Source organism: Calonectris borealis, chromosome 18, assembly GCF_964195595.1.
Source record: "Calonectris borealis chromosome 18, bCalBor7.hap1.2, whole genome shotgun sequence".
NCBI lineage: Eukaryota > Metazoa > Chordata > Aves > Procellariiformes > Procellariidae > Calonectris > Calonectris borealis.
The window spans coordinates 2,009,987-2,023,855 of record NC_134329.1 but is presented as its reverse complement, the minus strand read 5'-3'; the positions used below and the strand labels follow the sequence as shown (position 1 = coordinate 2,023,855).

The window sequence follows — 13,869 nt, the reverse complement described above, 5'->3', positions numbered from 1 at the left end:
AAGCAAGAGGGGTCGGGGGGGCCCTGTAAGAAGTGCTGCGCCCTCCCTGGGCAAAGCCTCCCTGCAGAGAACTAACAACTCATCACTTCCCAGAGAAGCGAGCCCCTCGGGCCCTCCCGAGCCACAGGGATGCACCAGAGCAAAGAGGTCCCCTGCGGGCAGTGGGTACCCGGCCAACCCCCAGGGATGGGGGAACTCTGCCACCCATGGAGAAGACTTTGCAAACGCCTCCAACACGTTAGAGCCGTGCTCCCGGTGTCACCCCAACGGGACGGTGTCACTCACCCCAACCGGCTCGAGGGGACCCGGCCAGCAGGTACAAGGGTGCCCGACTCACCAGACTTGTGGACGCTGCGGAGGCAGGAGAGGGAGGCGTTCAGGCGGGCGCACTCCTCGCTGTTGGCCCCAAACTTCTCCACGGTGGCACAGACCTGGTCGTCGGTCATGTCCAGCAGCTCCTCCAGGCTCAGCTGCCCGGGGGCGATTTCCTGACGGGGAGGAATGGGGCAGGAGTGAGAAGGGAGGAATAAACCATCCTGGAGCATCCTCTAAGCCAGCACCTCGGGGCACGCAGACGAGAAGCCGTTCCCTCCCGCTGCCCCATTTGGGTCACAGACCCCAAACCACTCATTTTCCATCTCAAGCCACATGAAAACCCGGAGCGCACAGCTTGAGCCTCAGCTTTATCTCAAGTTTTTGCACACCCAAAGCAACCCCAGGACAACCTGCCCCTGCCCTGAGCACACATGGGGACTGGCAGCTTTGGCACGGGCTTTCCTCTTCCCCAGGGGTGCTGTTAAGGAAGCACCTTTGGGTGCCACCCCCTCGCTGCACCCATCGCCTGCAGGAGCCCAGGACGCGGCAGAGGGATGCTGCGACCTGCCATGGCACCACCACGCTGTGACGGGGACATGGGGAACCCCCACTGGGGGGGGGCAGGCAGCACCCACGAGGTCCCTCTGGCTCCCTTCACTGGGAACAGCAACAGGGTGTCCTCGCTGGTGGGTGGAGGAGAGCTGTGGGGTGACCCTGGCCAGCACATCCAACCCTGGGCTTGCAGCATCTTTCCATGCAGTAAAACAACCTGGTCCCTCTGCTCTGGTCTCCCACCCTGTTCCCCACCACCAGCACTGTCCTCGGGCGCAAACACATGGCTTCAAGCCAGTCTCCATCTTGGAAAAAACTGTCCCCTTGCCTAGTTTTGCTCAAGGATCCCACAACCTCCTGGGCAAAACACTACTGGCGAGGTTCGGCACCCGCAGCAGGGCCCTTCCCATACAGCACCCTCGATGCCCAGCCCTTACCTCCATCACCTCCTTGCGGATGTCGACAATGCGGAACCAATGCAGGAGCTGGGGGAAGCCCTCCAGCTTGGCGTTGCGCTCCTGCAAGGCCACCTTCCTCTTGCAGGACAGCTGCCGGCTGAAGTACTTGACCAGCTTGCTCTGGAAGAGAAGGCGAAAGCCCTGTGGGACCCCCTGCCGTGACCCCCCGCGGCAGGAGGGGGTGACCGCAGGCAGCGTGGGCTCTGCCCCATCCCCGGGGCACACGCAGCCCCTCCTGCCCTCAAAAGACCCCCCTGTTACCTGCTGCCGAGCTTCTGCAGCCAAGGGCTCCTTAGGCAGCAAGTTGGGGGTCACTTCCCCCCCAAAAAAAGCCCTTTCTCAGTTCCTTTATGGGGATAAAGACCCCTGCTTCAGCTCTGGGGTCTTGCTCAGGGGATGGACAGGCGTCACCCCAGGGCGGGAGGATGAGGAGGGAGCACAGGGGACATAGGGGCACCACTTCTCCCACACGTCAATGCCAATACCAGCCCCTCCCAGCACCCAAAGGATGCGCTCCCCGCTCTTATACCCAGATCAGGGCAAAGGGACCCCCCCGAGCATCCCCCATATGGAGCAGCCGCAGCGTCGCACAGCGCCAAGGTTGGGGCGGGGGGGGTTATCCCCCCCAGCCCACCTTCCTCCCACCCCACCGCTCCTCATCGCCCCGACCGCAGCCATCGAGCCCTCTTTGCTCGGCCACGGCCCCGTCCCCCCACCGACCGTCCCCCCCAGCCCTCCCACCAGAGGCCAACGCCGCTGCGTTACCAACCGCGGCCTGACAGCTCCCAAAATAAAGACGCTGAGCGACTGGCCTCCTTTCTCCGAAATATAGAGCAGAGCCCAGCTCACTGGAAACCTGCTGGGATTTCCTGCTCCTGCTTTTCCAGCTGGGTGATTCCCCACCGCCGGCAGCGCTAGATGGTGCTGTGCCCCTGCCCGCCGCCGGCTCTCGCGCACCCCAAAAATAGATGAGCAAAATATGCGATGGTTTGGAATAAAGAGGCAAAGGGAGAAGCCCCATCACAGCATCGCGGGGTTTGGGAGAACTTCCCCATCTCTCCTGGTGCCTTCCCTCGGTGGCACCCAGCGGTGATGGCCACGGGGCTTGGCATGACAAGGTGCATGTGAGTGGGGGGGGGGGGGAACCCCCCTGCGCCCACCCATCGTGGCTGGGGTGAGCTGGGTGCACCCAGAGAGGTGCAAAACAGGCAAAACCAGCCCTCTCCTTGCTGCCTGCGGGGGAGCAGGCAGCACAGGCACGGGAGAGGCTGGCGGTCCCCAGCCCCTCCAGTGAGTCCCCACCGCGACGTCCCACCGGCATCGCCACCAGCATCACCCGAGCGGGTGACAGCTCTGCCAGGAGCCGGGCACCCCAACCAGGTGGCTTCTCCCGACCTGGCTAATGGCTATGGAGATTAATTATGGAAAATTAAAACCCAAAAGAGAGCTGGGGCTAGCGAAGCGAAGGGCCAGGGAGGCCACGGGGCTGGCTGGGCCCAGCAGCACCCTGACGAGCTGCCAGGTCTGCTCGTTAGGAACAGCCACTCTCCTAACACAGACCCCCGAAAGGTTTTGGGGTCAGCCTCGATCGCACATCCTAAACGCACCCCAGGCCCTTGGAGGGGAAATAGCAGCAGGCACCTTGGGTGCGCACAGAGGCAGCTCCTGCCCCCCCCAAAAAAACCCCTTCCCCACACACAACCACAGCAAAACACCAGCAAAACCCTCCGAAAAACAAAAAAAAAATCACCTCCAACCCCACCAGCCTGTTCTTCCTCCGTTCCCCCAGCCCCCCCAGGCTGATCCCCGGGGGACGCCAGAGCCACAGCGGCCTCTCCAGTGCTAAAAATCAGGGTCCTGGATCGGGGACGGAGCTGGGGACTGGGGAGCCTCCACCACCACCATGCAGAGACATACTGGGAGCTGGGAACAGGGCGAGAATGAGGGAAGTGGAGGGAGATGCTTTAATTTCCAGGCTCCAGGTGGGGGAAATTCCCCCCACCCAGCCCTTGAGAGACCAGAGGGGCCTTCGTTAGCGCAAATGAGGCCCCAGCTGGGATCCCCCCATGCCCCAGGCGTGGGCTGATGCTCTGGCCCATGGGTCTGCTCAAGCTGGGGGAAAACAAGCCCTGCGAAGTCCAAAAGCCCTTCGTGTTTTGTTGAGAGTTTCACCAACGGGGCTGGGAAGGGAAACGACTGAGACGGCCCCGTGCCGCAGGGAAAGCCCCGTCCCGCGGCTGCGGAGCTGCTCTCGCTCCCCCCGAGCCGCGGCTCAGCCCTCCCTGCGCGGGATGGAGAGTTTGCAAACGTGTTAAATGCTGCTCGGCTGCAAAGGCCAGATCCTGCCTTGCGCTCCTCCTTCCCCCCTCAGCTTTTCCGTGCCTCAGTTTACCCAAATGGCAAGGGGCAGCCTGGGGTGCTGTGACTGTGGGTGTGTAAGCGGAGGGGTCGGAGTCCTGGCAGCACGGGGGGTGCTCGCTGTTTGGGGGATACCCTGCCGGTCCAACCGAGGATGCTGCTGGTGGGGCCGGGGCCGCCGGGTGGCCCACGAACCTTCCCGTGGAGCTGGGGCTCGGGTTTCGCACCCTTTCAAGCACCTTTCCCCGCTCCAGCACTGCGAGGGGGTAAGGGAAGGTGTGATGCTCCGACAAAAAGGGGTAAAGCCACGAGCGGCCCCTTCCCCGTGGCGAGCGGCTGGTGGCTCCTGGGTCCCCCCCATCTCCTCCCCGAAGCAGAGACCTTCTGCTAAAAAACAAGACCCCAACAGGTCTCTGCTGCCCCGCGGGGATGGGTGCAGGCAGAGGAGGGATGTCCCCACTCCATGTCGCTCCCCTGGATCCCTGGGTGACCCCAGCGAGGCGAGGGGCTGGGGTCACCCAGGGCTGGAGCCCCCTCCCCCCCCGTGCAGACCCTGCCTCCCCTCCGCACCCCGATGGGGATTTCCAGCCTCCTCCCGTCACCCCGAGCAGGATTTCCCCTTGGCAGGCGCTCGCCCCGAAACCCGGCACGGCGGCGAGCGGCTGCCCCCCCCCCCGCAGGCACCCAGAGCGAAGCAGCCGGTCTCCAAGGAGCGGGAGGGTGGCTGCACCCCCCCGGCATGGCACCCTGCGCCCGCCCTGACGTCAGCTGGGCTGGAGACAGCACCGAGCCCTGCCTGGAGACCGGGGAGAGGCGGCGGAAAATCCACCTGCGGGAGCACGAGGTGGAAGTTAATTAACCTCGCGCGGGCTGGGCCATGCGCCGCCAACGCCAGCACCCGGTGAGCCGTCGAGAGGGAGCCCGCGCCTGCCGGGATGCCCATCCCGCTCGGCACGGCAGGATCGGCACGTGCCAGGTGCCTTCGTGCCGTGAAGAGGAGGGGTTGCTCTGCACCTCCAAATATTCCCAGCACAGCGGCGGGCCGTAGCGGATGCTTTCCCACGGCGCGTAGCCGCAACCGGAGCGACTCTTCCCCGACTCCTACCAAGGGGCTCATTATTCGAGAGACACCTGGAGCACCCTCGGGCTGGGGAATACCTCGCCACGGTTATATTTTCCCTCTCAGGGCTCTTTCGAGGCCCTGCTGGGCTGGCGTGCCATCTCTGGCTCTGCACATCATTTATTTCAAGCGCTGCTAAATTGTCCCCGGGGCTCTCTCCGGGAGTACAGGGGCTGAAATGGCTCAACCCAGCATCCTGGAGACGCCTGGCTCGCCGGGAGGACACAGCCCATCCTCTGCCACCTCCCTGCCACCCTGGCAAAGGGCTGAGCCAGGACTGGCAGGGCGGTGCTGCCCGGCTGGCACGGGGTGAACGGGGGCTGCCATCGTCCCTGGGGGTTGCAGGTTGGTCCGAAACAACGCGGCTGCAATCAGAGAGACACCGTGCCGTGGGGAGAAGAGCACTCTGCTCACCCACAGTATTAGACACCAGAGAATCCACACACTCAGGCAGTGAAAACCCCAGCGCTGAGGCAGCGTCTCCTTTGGCCACGGCCCCTGCAAGTTTGGAAACGGCCACGGCTCTTCCCCAGGTGCCTCCTCCCATCCTCACCCGCATGCTCACGCGGCAGCCGAAAGCGTCCCGGGAGGGTTCCCCCTTCCCGGCGGGAGCACGGCAGCCCGGGGAGGGGGAACTGCCGATCCTGGGTTACCCTTGGAGCCACTCGCCTGTTTCTGGGAGCCCTCAACTTTGAAATGAGGTGGGGGGTTGACCCCGCTGGGGTAACACAGAGAGCGCAGGACAGCCAGAAAAATCACCCGAGCGCCGAGCAACTTTTCCTTCTGGCTTTTACCCCGTGCTGCCCCCAGACCGCCGGCAAACAGGCGGGCAGCAGCACCCCTCTTCCGTATTTACACCCCAAACCCCAAATTTAGAGACACAAAGCCTGACTGCCGTGCTCAGATGGGGAATAAAGCCCCACCGCCTGTGCAGGACCAGGGCTAACGGGGGGGGCCGCTCGGCTCCCACCCTCCTGCGCCGACCATGCTCAGCCCCAGATCTGCTGCCACCCCGTAGGAAGCAAACCGGCCCCGGCTCCCACCCCGGGCGGTGTCGGTCGGCGTTTTGGTCCTTGGTTTCCGCTGGAGCCTGTCCCGAGGTGCAAGCAAGACCTAAAAGCCTCCCAGCCCCCAGGGCTGCCACCGAAGCCGGGCTGCAGCCGGCGGTACCCATCCCGAAGGAAGGATGCTGCATCATGGGATGCTGTTCCCAGCTCTCCGCAGAACCCCAACAAAGAATGGGGGCTCAAGTGTACTTTAGGGTGGTTTAAAAAAAAAAAGAATGGAAAAAATTCTATTAATCCAGCAAAATCAGGGTTTAGCATATAAGGATTAACCAAAAAACGTGGATTCACCCATTTTGTTCCAGGCTCACGCTGATGCGAGGGCCAGGCAAAGTCTCCCCGGGGTGCTCGGGGTGAGACGCCCTCCCAGCCCGCCTGTCCCCAGCCACCGTCCCCTTCGCCTCGCCGGTGCCTGGCCCGGCTCTGCTGCCGCCAGATGGGAAGGGAAGAAGTGCCGAGCGGGGCCTCTGCGTCTGCGTCACGTCCTTGGGACGCGGCGGTGGCGGCAGGGACTCAGGGCCAAGCTCGGCTCCTGCTTACGCTGGCGGCAACCCAGGACAACCCCGCCGGGTGCCATGGGCTCCCTGGAGCCGCTCCAGACCTACACCGATGTGCCAGCGCCGGGAATCCAGCCCCAGATTCACCCGTTGTCACTGCCCTCCCGGGAATCACCCCGTTTCTCTGCTGAAATGCAACGGGTGAGTGTCGGGAGGGATGCCCGCGGCTGAGACACACGGCAGGCACCCCGGTTTGGGGGTGTTTTAGGGAAGGCGATGCCGGGGCTCCCCGCGGCGGGTACAGCACAATCCGTAGGGACTGAAGAGATGCTTCCCCGTGAGTGCTTGAGATTTGCGGGATGGCATCCCCACAGCCACCCCCGAACCCTCTGGCCGGACCAGGCTGAACTGCCCCAGCGACACCAGGACGCTGCTTCGCCCACGCGCCATCGCGGGATGCAGGGAAGGAGCGTCCCACCAGGATGGCTTCAACGCGCTCTTCAGCTCCCCTTGCTCCCGGCCACGGGAGGGAGGCAGTAACTCGTCAGCCGTGCTGACCCTAACGAGGAGGTCACTCCACATGGGATAAACTTCTGTAGTCCTGCACCTCCGGGCATCGGCTCTTCTGGGGGGTCTTTGAGCCTGCCTGCTCCCCACAAAGCCTCCCACACACCCCAAAACCGCTGCTGCTTCATCCCCATCTCCCTGTCCCTCTTCCGAGGTTGCTTCGGTGCCACAGGTGGACCAACAGCTCCAGGCTGAGCCTGCGGAGAGGTGGGATGGGACAGGGCTCGGATCAAGGAGAGGCGACGGCAGGTTGCTGTGGGAATGTGGCGCAAGTCGATGCCTGGGATGTAGAGGTGGGAGCTGCACCCCAACCCAGGGGTCCCCCCCACGAGCAGCCCAGCAGCAGCATGGCAATGCCCCGCTTGCTCCCGCAGCGCTCGGGACTTTCGGGAGCAAAAGCAGTGGGACGGGGAGTTTTGGTCACGGTCCAGAGCCAAAAGCCACCCTGCAGAGGGGCTGCGGGACCCCAGCAGTGTCCTGTGCAGCTGAGCACTGGAACCACTGGGAATGTTTGGGTTCTCGGTGAGAGTGGCCAGGTTAGAAAGCACCAGCCAAAAAGGCCTGAGTGGGACCGGGCTGCAAAATCCCCCCCACCCATAGCCCTGGCTCCACGTCAGCCACCTCCATGCCGCCACGGTCCTGCCGGTGTCTCGCCATGGTCACGGCACTGCCACGGCCACGCTTCTCCCCACTCTGCCGCTGGCTGTGGGATCCCACTCCCTCCACTGGGCATCCCAGCCTGCCCAGACCTTCCCTGCCCATCCTGGCCTGCCAACCTCCTGTTGAAGCCCAAATCCATCCCCAGGCATGTCCCGGCACGCTCCAAGGGGTACCTCTTCCTATGGGACTACAACAGAGGGGGCCCCGCTCGGCAGCTTTTACTTAGATATATTTTTCCCATCTATGAATCACAAATAAATCCGGCTGGTGCTCCCCTTGGCACGGCCTCGCTTCCTTTGCCCCCGGCAGCATCGAGGCCACGCGTGGCGAAGCCTCCCCTTCCCGGCGGGGCTCTCCCTGCCGCCGGGGAAGGCTGGAGGGTTTGGGCAGGCACTGCATCACCGCGGTGGAGGAACCGGGGGCGAGGATGCTGGCCTGCCTCCCAGCGAGGGGCTGGAGCCCGGCCGAGGGGATGCAGCCTGCTTGGGAGGTAGGAGCATGGGGGGAAGGATGCAGCCGGGCCGGGGGGATGCTGCCTGGTGGGGACGTAGGGGTCCATGGAAGGGATGCAGCTGGGCCAGGGGGATGCAGCCCGGCCAAAGCAGGAGCCCGGTGGAAGGGATGCGGCCGAGCCAGGGGGATGCAGCCTGATGGGGAGGTAGGAGCCGATGGAAGGGGTGCAGCCGGGTTGGGGGATGCAGCCTGATGGGGAGGTAGGAGCCAATGGAAGGGGTGCAGCCGGGTTGGGGGATGCAGCCTGATGGGGAGGTAGGAGCCCGTGGAAGGGATGCGGCCAGGCCGGGGGATGCAGCCCGGCGGAAGGGATGCAGGTGGGCCGGGGGATGCAGCCCGCCGGGGCGGTAGGAGCCCGGGGGGAGGGATGCGGCCGGGCCGGGAGGATGCTATGGGGCCGGGACCGGGCCAGGGGGATACCGGGGGGCCGGGCCCGGGGCCGGGCCCCTCCGGGCGCTACCGACAGGAGGGTTTGGCGGTACCGGACCCACCTCGGGGCCACCTGCAGAGCGCGCAGCCTCACTCGGGCGCACCGCAGCGCCGCGGGGGAGCCCAGCGAGGCCCGGGGGGGGGGGGGGGGAACTGCATATGGGGGAGGGGGGGGTCGGCAGGCCCCTACCTCCAGGGTGCGGATCTCCTTCTGCGTGAGGTCGTTGGAGGCGGCGCACTTGGTGCGGAGCCCCTCCAGGTTGGAGATGCTGATGTCGATCATGTTCTGGACCAGCTCGCACTGCTGCAGCGCCTTCTGCAGACTCAGCTGCTGCTCCTCGCTCCTCGTCATGTTGTCCTCATCCATCGCTCGCCGCGCCCCCCCCCCTCCACCCTCCACCCTCCGCCGCCGCGGCCGCCCCCCCCCCTGCCCGCCCCCCCCCCCCCCGCACCGCTCAGCCCCGCTCCGCCGCGGCCCGCAGCATCGCGGCCCCGCGGTGCCCACCGAGCCGTCAGCGCGGCGCCGCGGCCGCCTCCCCCCCCCCGGGCGCGGCGGGGCGGGGGCGGGGGCGGCGCGCTCCGGCACCGCGGGGCCGCGCTCGCTGCGCGCCGCTCCGCGCGGTAACCCCCCCCCCGCATCCCCCCCGCCACCTCCATCCCTCCGCCACCGCGTACCGGCACCCGCCCGCGCCCCGGGCATGGTGCGGCGGCGGGAGTCCCGGGTGCGGGGGGATGTGGGGGGGGGATGCTGCAACGGGGGGGCTGGGGCAATGGGGGGCCCTGGGGCAATGGGGGGGACCTGGGGCAATGGGGGGGGACTAGGGCAATGGGGGGCAGGTGCAATGGGGATCCCTGGAGCAATGGGGGGGGCAGGTGCAATGGGGGGCAGGTGCAATGGGGGCCCCTGGTGCAATGAGGGGGGGCCTGGTGCAATGGGGAACCCTGGGTCAATAGGGGGGCAGGTGCAGTGGGGGTCTCTGGGGGAATGGTGGGGGCCTGGGGCAATGGGGGTTCCTGGGGCAATGGGGTCCCTGGTGCAATGAGGGGGGGCCTGGTGCAATGAAGGTTCCTGGAGCAATGGGGGGGCAGGTGCAATGGGGGGGCAGGTGCAATGGGGGACCCTGGTGCAATGTGGGGGGCCTGGTGCAATGGGAGACCACGGTGCAATGGGGCAGGGGGGGCCTGGTGCAATGGGGGTCCCAGGTGCAATGGGGGGGACCTTGTGCAATGGGGGGCTGGGGCAACGGGGAAGCTGGGGCAATGGGGGTCCATAATGCAATGGTGGAGGGTTGGTGCAATGGGGATCTCTGGGGCAATAGGGTGGGTTGGTGCAACAGGGGCCCAGCTGCAATAGGGGTCCTGCTGCAATGGGGGCCCCTGTTGCAACAGGGGGTTCTTGCTGCAGTGGGGCCCTGCTGCAATGGGGGGACTTTGGTGTAATGGGGGGACCCTGCTGCAATTGGGGGATTCTATTGCATGGGGGCCTTGCTGCAATAGGGCACCCTACTGCATTGGGGGGGCCTGCTGCAGTAGGGGTCCCTGGTGGAATTGGGGTGCAGCTGCAATGGGAGACCCTGCTGCAACGGGGGCTTCTGCTGCGACAGGGAGCCCTGCTGCAGAGCAGCCAGGCCAGGCTGTGTTGTGTGTGACTGCAGGGCAGGAGCAGCAGGTGCAGCTCGGGGGGGACAGGGGTTGTGCACCCCCAAAGGCCTAAGGAAGCCTTAGGGGTATTGGGGTGCAATGGGGAACTGTGCTGCAGCCCCCACTGCGGAAGGAACGGGGTAGGATTCACATCACTGGGGGGCAGGAGGGGCCGGTTCCCCCCCAGCTGCCTTCCACCCCATGGCCCCCCCTGGCACAGAGGGGTCCCGATGCTGCTCAGGGCCAGGCCAAATCCTGCCCCACTTGACGGACCCCACGGGTCGCACAGAAGGGGACGAGCGGCGGGGGCAGCCGGGATGGAAAAGCTGCAGCGGGATCCGGGGAAAGCCAAGGAGGGACCCTGCGGTCCCTGCCCTAGCAACGGGATTTGGCCCGAAAGGGAGCAAAACCGAATACAAATCAAGCTGCCGCACCGCAGCGTGCCTCCCCCTCCTCTCCCCCGGCTCCCCTCTCCCCCGGCTCCTCTCTCCCGCAATTCCCCTCTCCTCCCAGCTCCCCTCTCCTCCCAGCTCCCCTTTCCTCCCAGTTCCCCTCTTCTCCCAGCTCCCCTCTCCTCCCGGCTCCCCTCTCCTCCCGGCTCCCCTCTCCCCCGGCTCCCCTCTCCTCCCAGCTCCTCTCTCTCCCAGTTCCCCTCTCCTCCCAACTCCCCTCTCCCCCAGCTCCCCTCTCCCCCAATTCCCCTCTCCCCTGGCTCCCCTCTCCTCCCAGTTCCCCTCTCTCCCAGCTCCCCTCTCCCCCCAGCTCCCCTCTCCCCCCATTCCCCTCTCCTCCCATTCCCCTCTCCCCCCAATTCCCCTCTCCCCCAATTCCCTCTCCCCCGTTCCCCTCTCCCCCCGGCTCCCCTCTCCCCCCATTCCCCTTTCCCCTGGCTCCCCTCTCCCCCAATTCCCCTCTCCCCCCGGCTCCCCTCTCCCCCCATTCCCCTCTCCCCTGGCTCCCCTCTCCCCCAATTCCCCTCTCCCCCCATTCCCCTCTCCCCCCATTCCCCTCTCCCCCAGCTCCCCTCTCCCAGTGCTGCTCCAGCTGCCACAAAAGGAGTTTAAAATACCAAGGATGCGGTTTGGGGTGCAGCAGCGGGGTGCAGGGGACAAGGAAGGCACCCAGACACCCCTCCACTCCCCCCCACCCAGAGGCCACGGTGATGGCCCCACACTCACACCCAGGTTCCTGGGTAGAAGCCAAAAAAGCCCCCCCAGCCCCGCGCGCATCCCTGGGTCTCCATTTCCCAGCGGCCAGCGCCCCCAGAGACGCACGAACCCCCAGGCGGGGGATGAACCCCGCTCCGCTCTGGCACACCCAGATGTGTGGCTGAAGCCCTTCCCGTGGAGAAGAGCCTTTCCCTCTGCTGGCTGCCGTGCTTGAGAAGCTTTCCAGGAGCTTGGTATATGTATGTAAAACATTTTATGTACATATTACATGTGTATATGTATTTAAAAACATAGATAAAATTTTAGATATCATTTTATGTAATTTTATATATAATTTTACGTATAATTTTACGTATAATTTATAATTTTATGTAATTTTATGTATAATTTTACATATAATTTTATGTAGAATTTATATATATATAAAAAAGATATTGGATATTTCACTTTATTCCCAGTTGAACGTACCCATCCCAGTCCGTATCAACTCCACAGAGAACACAAGCCAAACCCCCAAGAGCTTTATCCATCAAATTAAGTCGGCCGCGCTTGCAGTGGTCATCTCACTCTGAGCTGGGATATGGCTAAAAAAGTTTGAAATTTGCTGAAATTTGAAATTTTTGCCTTTTTTTAAGCAGAAGTTTTAATCTCCAGGCTTGCGCCCGTGTTGGGATGAGCACACAGGTCCCTTTTCCTCCCTCTCCCTGACAAGCCATTTGCTCACCTACAAAAATGCTCTTTGAGGGCCGAAGAAGCAGGTTAGAGGGATTTCATAGCAATTACTGGAATTTTAGCTTCCCGCTCGGCTGTGTGCTGTCCTGCCGGGCAGGGACCCACAGCTGCAGCCACCCTGGCCCTGCAGTGTCCCCAGGCCTGTCTGTAAGGGGGACTCAGAGGGACTCCCCAAGAAGAAGAAGAAGAAGAAGAAGAAGAAGAAGAAGAAGAAGAAGAAGAAGAAGAAGAAGACGACAAATAAGACAAAGAACAAGACGAAGAAGAGAAAGATGAAGATGAAGAATATGATATGATATAATATGATGTAATATAATATAATATAATATGGTATAACATAACATAACATAACATAACATAACATAACATAACATAACATAACATAACATAACATCATAACATAAATAAAAAGAGGATGCCAGACTATCATACCCGAGCTGAAAAGAATAAGAATAGAATAGGATTGAGTAGTACAGAGTAGAGTAGAGTGGGACAGGACAGGACAGGACAGGACAGGACAGGACAGGACAGGGAAGGGAAGGGAAGGGAAGGGAAGGGAAGGGAAGGGAAGGGAAGGGAAGGGAAGGGAAGGGAAGGGAAGGGAAGGGAAGGGAATGCCAGACTACCACACCCAAACTGAGCAGACCAAGAATATCGTATCGTATCGTACCATACCAACAAAAAGGGGATGCCAGACTGAACTGCCCAGAGCCGTTACCTCCTGCTCAACGTGTTTGGATGAGGCTGGGACTCGCTCAGGCCCTTTGCAAACCACAGCGGGGCCAGGTGATGGAAACCCACCTGAGCGACTGCGCCGCTTTTGGCTGGGGTAGAGTTAATTTTCCCCCCAGTAGCTGGCATGGGGCTGTGGTTTGGGTTTGGGCTGGAGACAGTGCTGATAACCCAGGGATGTTTCCGTTCCTGCTGAGCAGGGCTGACACACAGTCAAGGCCTTTTCTGCTCCTCACCCCACCGCACCAGCGAGGAGGCTGGGGGGGCACAAGGAGTTGGGAGGGGACGCGGCTGGGACAGCTGACCCCAACTCACCCAAGGGATGTCCCACACCATATGACGTCATGCTCAGCACATAAAGCTGGGGGAAGGAGGAAGGGGGGACATTGGGAGTGATGGCGTTTGTCTTCCCAAGTCACCGTTAGGCGTGATGGAGCCCTGCTTTCCTGGAGGTGGCTGACACCTGCCTGCCAATGCACAGACATATATATATATATATTTTTATATGTTTCAACTGGGTGTTTTAGCTGGGGGGATGGGAGCAGCACTGCAGCAGCTGGGTGGCACTGGTGGACACTGGTGCAGCCCCAGGAGCTGCGGGGGTCCCAGCGGAGAAGCATCCTCCCGCTCTGCCAGCTTTTCCTCTGGGAAGAAGGAGGCAGAGCCCTCCGGAAAGGCCGGCATTCGCTTGACTGCTGCAGCAGGCGCTCGGGGAAGGCAGTAATCACCAGATATTTAACTACGGCCCGCGTTGGAAATGCGATGCAATTTCTGTCATTAACTGGAGCACAGGAGAAAAAAAAACCCACCATGCTGGAAATTTTCTCCCCTGATGGCTTCTGTGGCTAATCAAGTCTTTCAATAGCCAAACCGGAGATAAGAGGGCAAGGCACTCTCTGTACTCCGCACATTTACAACAACAGGTTATTTTTTTCCCCTAAAACATCCAAGCTTCCAGCCCAGCCATTTCTGGGTCCGCTGCTCCCAGATCCGATTACAAGGGAGGGAAGGATGGGATGGTACTCGGAGGAGAGAGGATGCCGAGAGCCCCAGCTCAAAATC

At 62.7% G+C, this 13,869-nt stretch overlaps 1 protein-coding gene across 1 annotated transcript in view; it reads right to left on the bottom strand.

The window, feature by feature from the left end:
• The window catches only part of KSR2 (kinase suppressor of ras 2), an 82,769-nt gene extending 73,851 nt beyond the window's left edge, over nucleotides 1–8,918 (bottom strand). Inside the window, exons 1-3 of the mRNA XM_075167232.1 lie at nucleotides 8,724–8,918; nucleotides 1,305–1,445; nucleotides 338–488 (exon numbers count right to left, since the gene is read on the bottom strand). Coding sequence (XP_075023333.1) covers nucleotides 338–488; nucleotides 1,305–1,445; nucleotides 8,724–8,900 — 469 coding nt within the window. The 5' untranslated portion in view covers nucleotides 8,901–8,918. The remainder of the gene's footprint in view (nucleotides 1–337; nucleotides 489–1,304; nucleotides 1,446–8,723) is intronic.
• Nucleotides 8,919–13,869: the final 4,951 nt, after the last annotated feature.